At 40.0% G+C, this 13,916-nt stretch overlaps 1 protein-coding gene across 1 annotated transcript; it reads right to left on the bottom strand.

Moving 5' to 3' along the window:
- Positions 1 to 3,804: 3,804 nt before the first annotated feature.
- On the bottom strand, positions 3,805 to 13,539 carry LOC117481934 (arachidonate 8S-lipoxygenase-like). Its single transcript, XM_034129870.1, has 15 exons — positions 13,510 to 13,539; positions 13,128 to 13,278; positions 12,496 to 12,703; positions 12,285 to 12,357; positions 11,909 to 12,031; positions 11,734 to 11,834; positions 11,448 to 11,614; positions 11,159 to 11,302; positions 10,225 to 10,428; positions 10,038 to 10,124; positions 9,789 to 9,958; positions 6,268 to 6,389; positions 6,047 to 6,147; positions 4,726 to 4,896; positions 3,805 to 4,541 (listed from the first exon to the last, which is right to left on the bottom strand). The coding sequence occupies exons 2-15, from the start codon at positions 13,269 to 13,271 to the stop codon at positions 4,362 to 4,364; spliced, it is 1,995 nt and encodes a 664-aa protein (XP_033985761.1). The 5' UTR covers positions 13,272 to 13,278; positions 13,510 to 13,539; the 3' UTR covers positions 3,805 to 4,361.
- Positions 13,540 to 13,916: the final 377 nt, after the last annotated feature.

Here is a 13,916-nt window from a genome sequence, read left to right as displayed (position 1 = left end):
TCATGCGACTGTGTCTCAGGAGGTAGATGGTCTTCCAATTTGAAAGACCTGTCGTTCCATGTCGATGTGTCCTTGGGCAAGATACTTCACCTCAGGTTGATCCCTGAGTGCATGTTAGTTCCCTTGAGCAGGTGGCACCTTGTATGGATGTGTATGAAGGGGTGAACGATGAGTTATGTAAAAGTGCTTTGAGGAGTCATAACGGCCTACTGCTGTTTGTCAACCACAACAATATGTTTATTTTATCTTTGACCATGTATTGTTGTTGAAAATGTGAAAAATCTGTGAAAATTAGGATTAATATCATTTGACCTCCAAGGAGCGACAGGGCTCCATAGCTGAGATTGGTGCATTGGCATCTTGGCATCATCTTGGCCCCCAACCTCATTTTCCTTTTTCACGTAAACCAGATAATGAAAACTACATGTTTGTTTAAAGAACATCGCCTGTATCCGTCCTTTTTTTTCCTTCACCGGTGCTGGAACTTTGATCCATTCATCCATTACATTTAAAACTTGATTACTTCAACAGCATTCGTTATGGTTCACCTGCCTACATTCTGATAAAACTTCAATATGCTCGAAACACTTCCACTCATCCCTCCAACCACATCACCTTTATCCTTTTGCTAAGCAAAATAATGACCGTTGCCGAGAAGGATCAAGCGAGAGAAGGAAAGACAGAGCGTTGGACGTCAGATATGTCAACAGAAAAAGACAGACAGGCGGTAAACACTAACATGAACATGGTATGGGTTTCTCTGGCGTTGTTTAAGGACTTGTTAGTTGAAAACAAACTGTGAACAGACTTGGACAGTAACAGAAAACATTGATCTGTGCTGCCGTTCATTTAAAAGTTTTTGTTGCAGTTCCAGCCATTGGTACGCCGTGGAACAGAGTTTTTTTAAGGGATAATGTGCAGCGAGGCTTTTTCAATATTTTTACTTTTCAATATTGAAAAATTTACATTATCCCTTACTTGACATGGACTCATCACCACCATCACCAAAAAAGCTCGACAGCGGCTCTTCTTCCTCCGCAGGCTGAGGAGGTTCAACATGGACTCCAGGATACTCTGCAACTTCTACAGGTGCACCATAGAGAGTATCCTGACTGGCTTTATCACAGCCTGGTACGGCAGCTGCAACACCCTCAATCGTAAGGCTTTACAGAGGGTGGTGAAAACTGCACAGAACATCACCAGGACGGAGCTGCCATCCATGGAGGACCTCTACTCCCAGCGGCTCAGGAAGAAAGCCCTCAGGATTATAAAAGACCCCATCACCCCAGCCACAAACTGTTCTGTCTGCTGCCATCTGGCAGGCGGTACCGCAGCATCCGGACTAAAACCACCGGACTCAGGGACAGTTTCATCCCACAGGCAATAAGACTGTTAAAGACCTGAACTGTTCAAGCCAAATCTGTTAAACACCTGAACAGTTGAAATAACATCCCTAATATTCATCTGGCTGCTACTTAGACATTATTTATCTATTTACCTAATATATCATATTCCAATAACTTTCATATAGACTCTTATTGCACTATTTCACTATTTCACTTTTTAAAACTGTTTTTCTTTTTGTATTACTATTTACTATTTACTTGCACTATATTTTTATGTTTATCTGTGTTTTGTGTTGCACTGTTGGAGTACCCTGTGACCTAAGATTTTCATCGACATAACTACACTGTAGCTATGTTCGTATGACTAAATAAAGAACCTTGAACCTTGAACCTTGAACCTAATCATTAGTTGGAGAATTGGTTGTATAGGTGTTTGTTTTACATTTTAAGAAATCTTAAAGTCTTTGTAGCCAGGTCTCATGAAACAAAGTATGGAGCACACTTCTGCAGATGAGGATTGGAAAACAATCAACTCTAATTCTGCATTTGTATTTTCAAGTCGATTTACTGCAGGACTAGTGCTCTTTGCTGGGGCAATAACTGCATTAAAACAGATCCATAGCCTTTGTGCGTGCCAGCAGATCTATCCTTTATTCATTGACATAATTGGTTTTATGTGATTCGGTTGTTTGTTTGGTTCCAACAAACCTAACCCTAACGCAGCGTCCACACGGCGGCGTGCGTTGAAGCTTGCCGGCGGGCGTGTCTGAAGCTCGACCAACAGCCAATCACATGAATCTCCCGCCCCGGACACACAAGCACGCGGTTTGATTTGCTAGAGCTTGTACTGGCATATTGGATTGATTTAGCCGCCGACTCAGGTAGCCCAGCTGTCTTGGTGCTGTTAGACCTGACTGCTGCCTTTGACACTGTGGACCATAGCATCCTGTTGTCACGGCTTGAACAGTCCGCAGGCATCACAGGCTCTGCCCTTGCATGGTTCAGGTCTTACCTGACAGACCGTAGCTTCTCAGTGCAGCTGGGTACCTTATCCTCTGCTAAAGCTCCTCTTACCTGTGGGGTTCCCCAAGGCTCGATCCTGGGCCCCATCCTTTTTCTACTGTACATACTGCCCCTAGGTTCAATTCTCACAAAACACAATATCCCCTTCCATTGTTACGCTGATGATGTACAGATCTATCTGCCTCTCAATCAAAATGTCAACTCACTACAGCAGTTGATGGACTGCTTAACAGAGATCAAATCCTGGCTGAAGAAGTACCAGAGTGTAATACACCATTGTTACAAGTAAAAGTCATGCAATCAAAATGTTACTTGAAGTGAAAGTAAAAAGGTTTTAGCATCTAAATTCATTTACAATACCAAAAGTAAAAGTACTCATTGTGCAGATTGGCCCATTTCAGAATAATATATGATATGTTCTGATTATGATTATTGATGCATTTAAGTGTTATCAAAGCTGGTAAAGGTGATGCTAGTTTTAATGACTTTGTATACTGCAGGGTAGATTTTGAATGTATTCCAGGTGTAACTAAAGTCTTATTTAAGTGTTGATTATATTTCACATTATTAATCCAAATCTGTAAAGCAACTAAATGTATTAAATAAATGTAGTGGAGTAAAAGTACACAATTTACCTCTGAATAATAGTTGAGTAGAAGTACAAAGTAGCACAAAATTGAAATACTCAAATACAGTACAAGTCTCTCAAAATTGTACTTAAGCCAGTTGCTGTAGTCTTTGTTGTAATGTGCTGGGGCGGCAGGGTGAGGGCAGCCCACACCCACAGATTTAACAAGTTCTCTAGGAAGTCGTAAGGGAGGAGCTTGATTATATTTGTGTGTTGTCTTAAAAGAGGATGCTGCACAACATGTGGAGCGTTGTGGACAATAACCGTCAGTCACTCACACTCCTTTTTAGTTTTACGGGATAATATGGGACATGCATTATGTGCAATAATGTTATGTTACTTGCATGCCTGCTTATATCTTTTGACATATTTCTGATTTCGACCTTATTTATATTTTTGTATTTGCACACTTTGTATTGTTTCTTACTTCAGCTGTGCTTCAAGTGCACAGGTTCCTCTAGAGCAAGTTTTAGAGATTTTAATTTTAGTTTAATAATAAAGGCTGGACCTGTAATGTCAACATGTCAACATAACTATACCTGTGTCCAGAAATAGTTAAATACAATTAATAACTAATAACATTTCCTTAATCCTATTGAATCTGTAGCTTTGACATACATAAAGAGTCACTTAAAGAAGTAGGGTCATTTGCTCAATAAGGGAACTAAAATGGCTATCAGAAGGAATTAATAATCATTACAAAAAAAAGTTAATTAATATATTTAATATCATTATTAATCATATAAATAAGTATAAGTAATTAAACCAAGTTGCGTCTCTCGGGGAACCAAAAACCCACCACATGACTTTTATATTCAGATGACCCACACCATGTTTATTACATTTTCCATATCACATACAAGTTTAAACAAACACGTTGGAATTGTCCCATTCGTCCATGAAAGATGGATATCATAAGAAACTTCTCACTAACTGTTTTTTTTATACATACAGATACGTTACACGCATGTAGTGAATATGGCAAAACAAAATTCCCTCTACAAATATTTATCTTTTCATTATTACCATAAGTAATAAGGCACATTTTATTTAAGTCTTACAATTGTAATCCAAAATAATATTTTTCCAGGAGCTATTTATTTAGTTAAGATACCCTGTGTATTGATTAATTGGCTAATAAGAAGAAATAACATGCCGATTATGATTTAAAACTGTACATTTTCCGTTTTATCAATCAGGCTGTTAAAAAGAATTCCCAGATCATCACTCAATGATCAGACGCAGTATTGTTTCCTTCCCCCACACCAACATTATTTAATAACATGCAGTTTTTCCCCGTTTCTACTTTGGTTAATATGAAGGTGAATTTGGCCAGCACCTCACGAACATATTCCTTCTGATATTCAGATAGCCACACTATTTTCTACCACCGCTGGATCGATGTATGTGTATGGGACCTTCAGGGGCACGTTTCTACGACGGATGTGTGCACTCAATACTTGAAGATCTCCTTTATAGGCCCTCATCAGCTCGTAGCGGGTCGTGTCGTCAAAGTCGGCATCAGGGTAGTGGCCAAGAGGTACCTGATGACATCAATTATACATCAAAAATAAATGTTCCTGCTCAAATTTAAATGTATATCAAACATAAAATAACATCTGGCAATATATATATATAATGCTAATAATATTAATTGATTTGATACAGCATCTGAACATCTTGAGGTGATATAGGTAATTTATTTCACAGGAAGTTTTGGGCACTTACGGTGTCATTGCCCGAGTGGCTGAGTAGCCACAAGGTGACCATTGCTTTAGCTGTCTGACCCTTGTTAGGCAATGTCTGCAGCATCGTTTCTTTACTTGTTGTCCCCTTTCTGGTCGGTGGAGGAAGTTGCATTGTGGTTGGAGCGTTGGGCATCCAGCCACCATAGTCATACTGCAATGAATTAATATTTTTTTGCCATTACATTTAGAACAAAATATGTGCAGACATTAATTGTCCAGAGAGGATGTGGAGAGGAGATGACAGAGTTTTCTGTAGTGCCTCCTTGACGTTCAATGTTTTTCTAAAGAAATATCTTCACTATTAAGAAAGAAAAGAAGAAGAAGACAGAGCCACATGCAGGATAGGAGAGGTGGCAGAGTGAAGAGGCTAGGGAGCAGTTACCAGGAGATGAACTGGCTCCAGCTACCAGTGCACACTCCTCATTTTCTTTTGGTCTGATCGGACTAACCCTTCGGTTCCCAGGCCAAGTCCCTGAGACTGAGCCAATGCCGCTCTTATTATACAGTATATTATATTATATATCCCTCAGCCCTGTGTCCTGGATATTTTGTGTCAGCTCTTTCTGCTACTATGGTAAAGCAGCATTCAGTTATTATGCTCCAAATATCTGGAACAAACTCCCAGAAACCTGCAGGTCCGCTACAACTCTTACTACTTTTAAATCCAGGCTGAAGACTTATCTTTTTGCCGCTGCTTTTAATTGAACTATTCATATCTTAAACTGCACTGTAACTTTTGTATTCATGTACTTTTTATTCATGTACTTTTTATTCATGTATTTTTTCTTTTAATGTTTATTTTATTATCTTTTCTTTTTAATTACTGGTTTTAAATGCCTTTGTCTGAATGTCTTTCATTCTTGTAAAGCACCTTGAATTGCCTTGTGTTCAAAGGTGCTATATAAACTTGCCTTGCCTTGCCTTGCCTTACTACATCCACAAACTCACAGTACCTGCCCGTTTTGCAATAAAACCTTTTTTAAGTAATACAACTCCTGTTTCTGTTCTCATTGTTTTGCATTGTGGGTTCAATCCAGTTGCTCTTGTGAGTTTAACAGCATGTTATAGTTTGTTGGTTTTGCCTTAAAGCCTCACTGTGTCTATCTACAGCCTTGCTGACTTGCTAACATAGCTTTCAAATATTATTTATTTCAAAGACTTGCTTACAATCCTCTAATTCTAATGTAATGTGTTTTAACAGAATTCATCCATCGTTCTCCAGAACAGAAAAATACTAATAAAACCTCATTTACCCATTCCACACAAATACATAATAATTGTGGTATATTAGGAGGCTTTACCTGTCCAGTGTTCACGGCTGAGTGCTGTCCTGAGCAGGTGAAGATCACCATGGTGACAAACTTCACCAACTCTGCCACGGTGGTGAAGCTCTGTGGGATCCCTGAGAACCAGAGGGAAGTAAATGCTTTACTAAGATGCATTTTTTTTAAATAATCATATTACAATGGTACATAACTGTGCACAGTTATTATCTAAAACATGTAGCTTTTCTTTAGCCCACCTGTTGATGATCGGGAAAGAAATCCATATTTGAAGATTTCTGAAATCCAATCCTGCAGATGTTCGTCCTTCCAAACCTCGGCATTACTCTCGTAGTGGAAGCTGAGCATTCCCTGCACAAACCTGAAATGTAAAACACATTTCTAGCTGGTGTATTATACACACTGCACTAGTATGACACTCTGTAGAGCAGGGGTCTCCAACCTTTCTTCATCTGAGAGCTACTTTGAAAAAATGACAATACTTGCATCACATCGCTTACATTTATTCACATAGCCCTCATCAGTTGAATTAAGCTATACTTTTGTAGACGTGTGAAATTGCAATACCTAAAGCTTATCACAAATCTTAACTTCACATCAAGGTCCAAGAAAACGAAAATGTCTCACATATTATTATGGCCCACGTAAGTACATCACTGAGAATTCACATAAATCACCACCTTACAAGCATCTTATGGCACATGTGTAAAATAAGTGCATTCACTCTTTTTCACAGTTAGTGAGATGACTGGCACTGCATGGAGTCCACCATACAGGTTTATGCTGGAGTGTACCCACTTAGGTTCACTCTAATAGAGTCATTTAAATGTTCATCAGTCAGTCTTGTTCTGTATTTAGATTTCATGACATTCATGTCAGAAAAATCTGCTTCACAAAGGTATGTAGAGCCAAATAAAGTAGACATTTTCAGTGCTGCTTGGTGAATGTTCTTATAGTTTTCTGGGTCTACAAGGCTCCAGAAATGTTGTGAGTTTTGCCGAGACTTAAGCTGAACATTATTTTGGAGATGTATAACCTCCATCTCCACAGGATTGACAGTGAACAGTTCAGCCATCTTTTTCTTCTTCTTCGTCTTTACATTAAATTATAAACCATAATAAATCAATTGTATAGGTCTAGCCTCCCTATATCTGTGTGTGAAATTGTTCCATCCTCAAAAACAAAAAACTAATACTTCTGCAGTCTAGCTGCAGCTTCTAGCAACGGTCTTCTGTTAAAAAAAGACACTGAATGTCTTGAATGTGGCATCACAAACATGACTTGAGTCTGAACCTTTATATATACAGTCTATGGTCTGAACACAGCAGACAACAGGAGTATTTACAACAGCATTATAAAAACAAAAATAGTGCATGTGGGTGCACACTTACATTCTCTGTCTTACTGTTACATAAATCCCATGAATGTATGAGATTAAGTTAGCTTCATCATATCTCAATCAGTGATTAAGTGAATAATAAAGTTTCTATCGGGTCACTATCAGCCTGTCACTCATTATTTTCAGGGGGGGGGGCGGGGTTCGGAGGAACGGAGAGGAGACGGTGATCGCGGAAGCTTTGCTCCTGCCTTCACAAACTTTACACAAGTATTTATCAACTGAAAATAGCAAGAGGACATTCATACTCTGCAATCCAAGACTTGATTAAATCCACCTGACATGACGATAACGAGTGTTTTTCAAAAAACACAAATCCCTCCCTGTGTGTCTGTGAGCCGCAGCGACAGGGCCTGATTCAGAGCGGGTCATTCTGCTGTTGGTTCTGGACTGGTGTTGGTGGAGAAAGCAGACTGCTCCGTGTGTGGTGTCGCTGTGCCGCTGTCACGTCTGTTCCTTGATCTTGTCCAGCCGTGGCCGAAAAATCAAGAAGCAACCTTACTACGCTATAATCGATAATCGAGCGGCGAGCTACTGAAAAGCTGCCCGTGAGCTACCGCTCGACGTGTTGGAGAGCCCTGCTGTAGAGACATCATTGAATGGCCCATTCCTTTAGAAGAGTCAGGTCTGTGCTTTTGAAGATTTTGGTGAAATATTTGACAAAGAAGATCCCCACTTTGAGGAATAGTTTGACATTTCTTAAGACATGCCAATGTAGCTTTTTTGCTGAGTGCCAGCTTAACCTGGCTTCCATGATGCATACCACCAATGGGTGTCACTTTGTTATGAACTTGTGGCGAAATGCTACGTTTTCAAACCGTGAATTGAAGGTGAAATAACACCTAAACTAAAACACTAAACACCCTGGGTTTAACACTCATTTATTGACGCTGGAATGAGGTTTATTAGGGAATGTTTAGATGACCACAGACATCAGAGTGATGTAATTCAGCAGCAGAAACCGACAGGATTTGCATTGGACACGCCCCCGTCGACGCCGGCCAATAGGAGAAGACTACAGTTGATACCCGAGAGACACAAGAAGCATCTCTCTCTCTCTTTGCCCCGAGCTGACCCAGGACGGACGGGACCAAAACAGCTGGCAGGGGCAAACCACCAACGAGCACATTTCATTTGTATACCACCGCATCTTTTGTGTAATTAAATGCTGTTAACCTTTATAAGCTTGCCTTGACTCTTTTCAGTCTCTCCTGCTCTCGGGGTTCAAGAATCACTAACACCACCAATGGGTGTCACTCTGTTATGAAAAGTGGTGCCTCAGCCTACAGTGGGGTTACTCAATAAGCACACTAACACATACTGTAACACATCAACCAACAGTTGTAAGATTATCAGATTCTTCCATTAATCCTACACACACACACACACAAACACACAAACACACACACACACACACACACACACACACACACACACACACACACACACACACACACACACACACACACACACACACACAGAGCAAGAGAGAGAGAGAGAGCAAATCAATATATTAACCTTATATCGTTTTGTTTTAGTTTTTCCTGCCCCACTCATAGTCATACTGGGTTCACAATTATTGTACGTTCTGCTAGCTAGCTACACCACAGGGTTCCCAGAAATACACCCACCAACTGAAAACGGATAAACGGTTCTCAAGATGGTAGATGTTCTCTTGTGTAAATAAACCTTCTCAAAGTGTTGGGAACCAATTGGTTTTATAGGTGTACGTTTGACACTTTAAGGAATCTTAGGCCCAGGCTCCACGGGAACGCATACGGCAAAACGCATAGGATTAACGCAAACGCAATCGCCAAAAAGCTTCCGTCCACACGCAATATACACCGGATAGTGTCTTGCCACACGAGACAGCTCCGTTTAGATCCAACCGCTGGAAAAGCTGCAGTACATATGCCGAGCCTGTACGTGGCGCTGTAACTTCCTCCACAAAAGCAGCGAAGAAGAATGGTTGTCATGGCTGCACTTCTGTTTATTCTCTCTTAAAGTCTTTGTAGCCAGGCCTCATGAACCAAAATATGGAGCACACTTCTGCAGATGGGGAATGGAACACAATAAACTCTAATTCTGCATTTGTATTTTCAAGTTGCTTTACTGCAGGACTAGTGCTCTTTGCTGGGCCAATAACTGCACTAAAACATATCCATAGCCTTTGTGCGTGCCAGCGGATCTATCTTTTATTAATTGACATAATTAGTTTTATGTGATTCAGTTGTTTGTTTGTTTCAAACAAACCTACCCCTAAGCATCATCTGAGTCTTTATCGCATGGCAACTACAATATACATTATTTGCATCCCTAGCACACATTATTATTGCAGAATAGAAACTGCCTACACTATGATACCTTTGGATGATATCCCAGAGCTTGAGTCCATCATCCCTGTAGTAGAAGTTGGGCACAGCCTCCAGGCCACGCTCAGTGATGTCCTCTGGTATGCAGAGGGAGCTGTAGGTCAATGAGGACAGTGATCGCTTCAGGATGGTCTTCAAAGCCTCTCCACCAGAAGCTACAAACTAGGAAACAGTCAATATTTCAGGATATAGTTAGAGACAAATACTGTACATGATATTAAAAAAGTTGGTCTTTCCGTACCTGTGAGAAAGATCCATTCTCAGATATGAGGTGGTTTCGAGCTAGGAAGTTGATTTCCAGAGTGTACCGAGTGTGAGGTACGAGCAGCTGGAAAGAGGGAACTCTGTTAGTTGCTATTAAATGCTAACAAAGAAAGCAAGTTGAAAAAATACAGCTACAGTTAATCAAGTATTATTATTCCAGGTACCTTATGCAGTAGATGTTCCCTTGGCACATTGCGCATCAGTGACACTGTGAAGACTTCAGCCAGCAGATGTGTCCGCAGCAGGTGACCATTGATTTCATGCAGGTTGAAATCTGCACTTCTCACAAAAATCTTGGCCATCAACCAGTCGTACTCAGAATCAGTAGGCAGGAAGATGGGATTGTCTCCTTTTGGAGTCTGCTTCAGCTGCAGGAGAAGGAAGGGTGATGTGGTTCCTTCAATCCATTGATCCATTTTCTGTAATTGTTGTTTCTTTGCCTATTTACTATAACTTTTCTCTGCTTTTCAATCAATCTGTTAATCGCTTAAATATGGAAGTTAGTCCACGTACTGTGACTTAATTCACTGCTTAGGTCATCAATACTCCTATATCTTTACATAGAAAGTAATTTCATAGCAACTATGTTGCTCAGGAGGAAGAGCGCCGTCCACCAATTGTCGGGTCAATGGTTTCAATAGTGCCCTCGGACAAGAAGCTGATCCCTAAATTGCTCCCGATGGAATGAATGGCCAATTGGGGTGTAAATTAGTCTCCCCTAATTAGTGTGTGGATGGATCAATGCTGACATGAGAGTAAAAGCACTTTGATTGGTTCCAAAGACTGGAAAAGTGCTATATATATATTATATGTACTGCATTTATATAGAACCTTTAAGGGGAAATATACATTTTCATTGAAGCCCATGTCAGACCAAAGGGTTCACTTTAGAGTAGCAGCCCCACGTTCCTTTGTCTTTTATACATCAATGCTTTTGTGTCTTGTAAAAAAAGTTGATCCGACTCAACTATTCCTGCCTGGCTCTGGCTCAAGCAGGAATAAATAAACGTAGAGGCCCACTTCTTCTACAGTTTGAATGGTAGTTGAATCAATCAATGCATAGATCTTTTATGTTAGCTACTTGAGTGCAAATCTCACCTGAATAGCGAGTGGCATCAGCTCATCATGAGGTGTTTTATGGAGCAGGACGAGGGGAGCCGCCATGTACTGCTGCTTCCCATCAATGATGTTTGGTGTCAGTCCATCCAGAAGCTTGTAGTCACACAGGAATATGTTGCCTTTCTGTTTTAGAAAGGATGAGTAACAATTTGAATCACATCAACACAGTATATATTACACATACTAAATGAACATGTCATTGTGACAGACAATTCTTAATTCACCATGTCATTGGGCAAAACACTACTGAGAGTATCAAGACATTCACCTTCATTTCCTCTACCAAGGTACACGGACCACTGGGGAAGACCATCTCATCAGTGACAGGAAAGTTGTTGGGCAGAGCTGAACAACGTCGGATCAACATGGGGTTGACACCATTTAGGAACTGGTAGCCAAAGAAAGCGTCCTCTTTCCAATGGTCCTGGACCCGGCCTGGACAAAAGAGCTGCACTTAGTTGAGTTTATGATTTTCTTTTATAAAAATCTTCCACATGATTTACCATTTTCGGTTACAAAATCAATTAATAATTAGAAAATCTATGATTGTACACCTGATAAGGAGTTCTTCTTCCATAATATTGCCTTGATATGATCAAGATCAGTCCAGTTCTCTTTGGAATCAGTAAGTCCCCGTACTTTCATCACACCCATACTAGAAAAAAAACCTTTATTAAAATACAATCACTGTATTTGTAGGTAGGTAGGTAGGTGTTTTGAAGACTTCACCCTGTCACGAGATCATATGCAAGCTCCGCATCCTTGGTCCAGGAGAACCTGACCTCCGAAGGCAGAGACCAAAACGTTTCTGCCTTCATGCAATAGGGCATTCCTTCTCCATAGAAATGCCAGCTGTGATAAATAGAAAAAGGTAAAGTGGTGAGGCCGTTATTAGCTGTTAAAACTACCACTCTAATGCTTAACAAGGGGGAAACTGTACCTACAATTTTGTTTTATACTCATAACCCCTGGTACAACAATGTCACATTGTGATTCATTGTCCTTACATATCATGAATATATTTACCCAAAGGTGGAGGAGGTTTGGATACATGTTATCTTTGGAATGAATACAATTAAAATGTGAATACGCTCTGAGCTCTTACTGATAGTCTTTATTTCGCCAATCCGGGTCCAAAAAGTACCGACTGCGTTTTGCCTTAGAAGGCGTAGTCGGAGCTTAAAAAAATAATCAAAAAAAGATTTAACATACAGAATTGTCTCTGGACTCCTTATAGACCAGCTTGAATAACTTGTTGTGACTTAATGTCTTCTGGTAAGTGAACATCGTACAGTACAACAAACATTTTCATAAACCTTTTTTTTTTTTTTCCTCATCGAAGTTTTGTACATCAGTGGTAGGGATGGAGCGGAAAATGGGAAACGTGTAGGTGACTCCCTCAGGGGATTTGACTACCACCTTGACAGGGAACCAATCATCTTGTATTTCTGGTGGCTTTTTGTCTAGCTCTATCCCATGCAGCTCTCCAATGGAGACAGGGCAGGAAACAGTGAAAGAAGACACCTGGTGTAATGACAGAAATTGTTTGGAAACATTGATACAAGAGATAAAGTGTATTTGATAACCAATAAGCTCTGACATCCAAATGATTATCACAAAATGACTGAATGTATAAGGTTTGAGAAAATAATAAAAATGTGCGCAATACAGAAGATATGTTCACTGTCCTTGCTTCCTCTTCCCAGAGAGCAACTAGATGTCAAGGCTGCAGAGTGTTCCTTGTGTGAACACTTACCTGTGCTATCTTGTATTTCAATCTTATTCATGTTGCTTAATAAACACCTGAATTACCCTACAGGAATAATTAAAGGTTTCTATTATTTGAGTTTCTGTAAATTAGAACAAGTGTGTGTGTTATCTCTTGTTCCGTTTGAGGAAGCATGTTAAAGCCTTTGTTTAAAAATAGAAAGGCATATTTAAGACTTACAGCTCCTGGGATGAAAGAGGAGTCTCCATCAAGCCAGGTGCGTTCGCTGTGCCCATCTTTTCCCTTCAGCTTAATGTGGACCCTGCTTGAAGTGCCGGCATCATCGAGGCAGGCAGTGGATACTGTCACTTTATAGTCCACCATTTTCACTCTGAAAAGCAGAAGAATCCTGGTTGTGAGATAACTATAATAACCATTCAGTACTAATACGAGTAACTGTGATTACATCGACCTCAGTGCAAAGAAACCATTCAAATTCTGGTTTCATAATTAAAATGACTTAAGCAAAAAGTATTATACAACTAATATAAAATGTCCCACTGAATGTGTTACTGTCCAGTCATTGCTTAACTGATCAACAATCACAAAGCATCTCTCTTACCTTTTAATGAGAGCGAGAAGTTTCTCTGAAGAAAGGCTCTTTCGATAAAGGTAATCCCCACTGATTCTGCTATTTATACTAACAGTTTGTGGGAGTGTCCAGAAAGAAGTAGTAGAACTAGAAAATGCATACGGAACCGACTAACTCCCCTTTTGTGTATGTACAGCTCTCAACATGCCCAGACTTGTAGTGATTTTCTCCTCGTTTAATACTTTTCTGAAAGAAAGAGGCGAAATGTGCTAACGTGACGGCCGTCTTGGTGTTGGTAACGTGTGTTGTGCGAGACCAGAGATGTAGTTCATTGAGCGGTTTCACACAAAAAAAAAAGTGTTACTTCACAGTTGTACGATCATTTCTTTTTTTTTTACTTGCAAAATTATCTTTTAAATTGACAAACATCATATGTG

Source organism: Trematomus bernacchii, unplaced genomic scaffold, assembly GCF_902827165.1.
Source record: "Trematomus bernacchii unplaced genomic scaffold, fTreBer1.1, whole genome shotgun sequence".
NCBI lineage: Eukaryota > Metazoa > Chordata > Actinopteri > Perciformes > Nototheniidae > Trematomus > Trematomus bernacchii.
The sequence above is the reverse complement of the archived record's forward strand: the minus strand, read 5'-3'. Positions and strand labels throughout refer to the sequence as shown.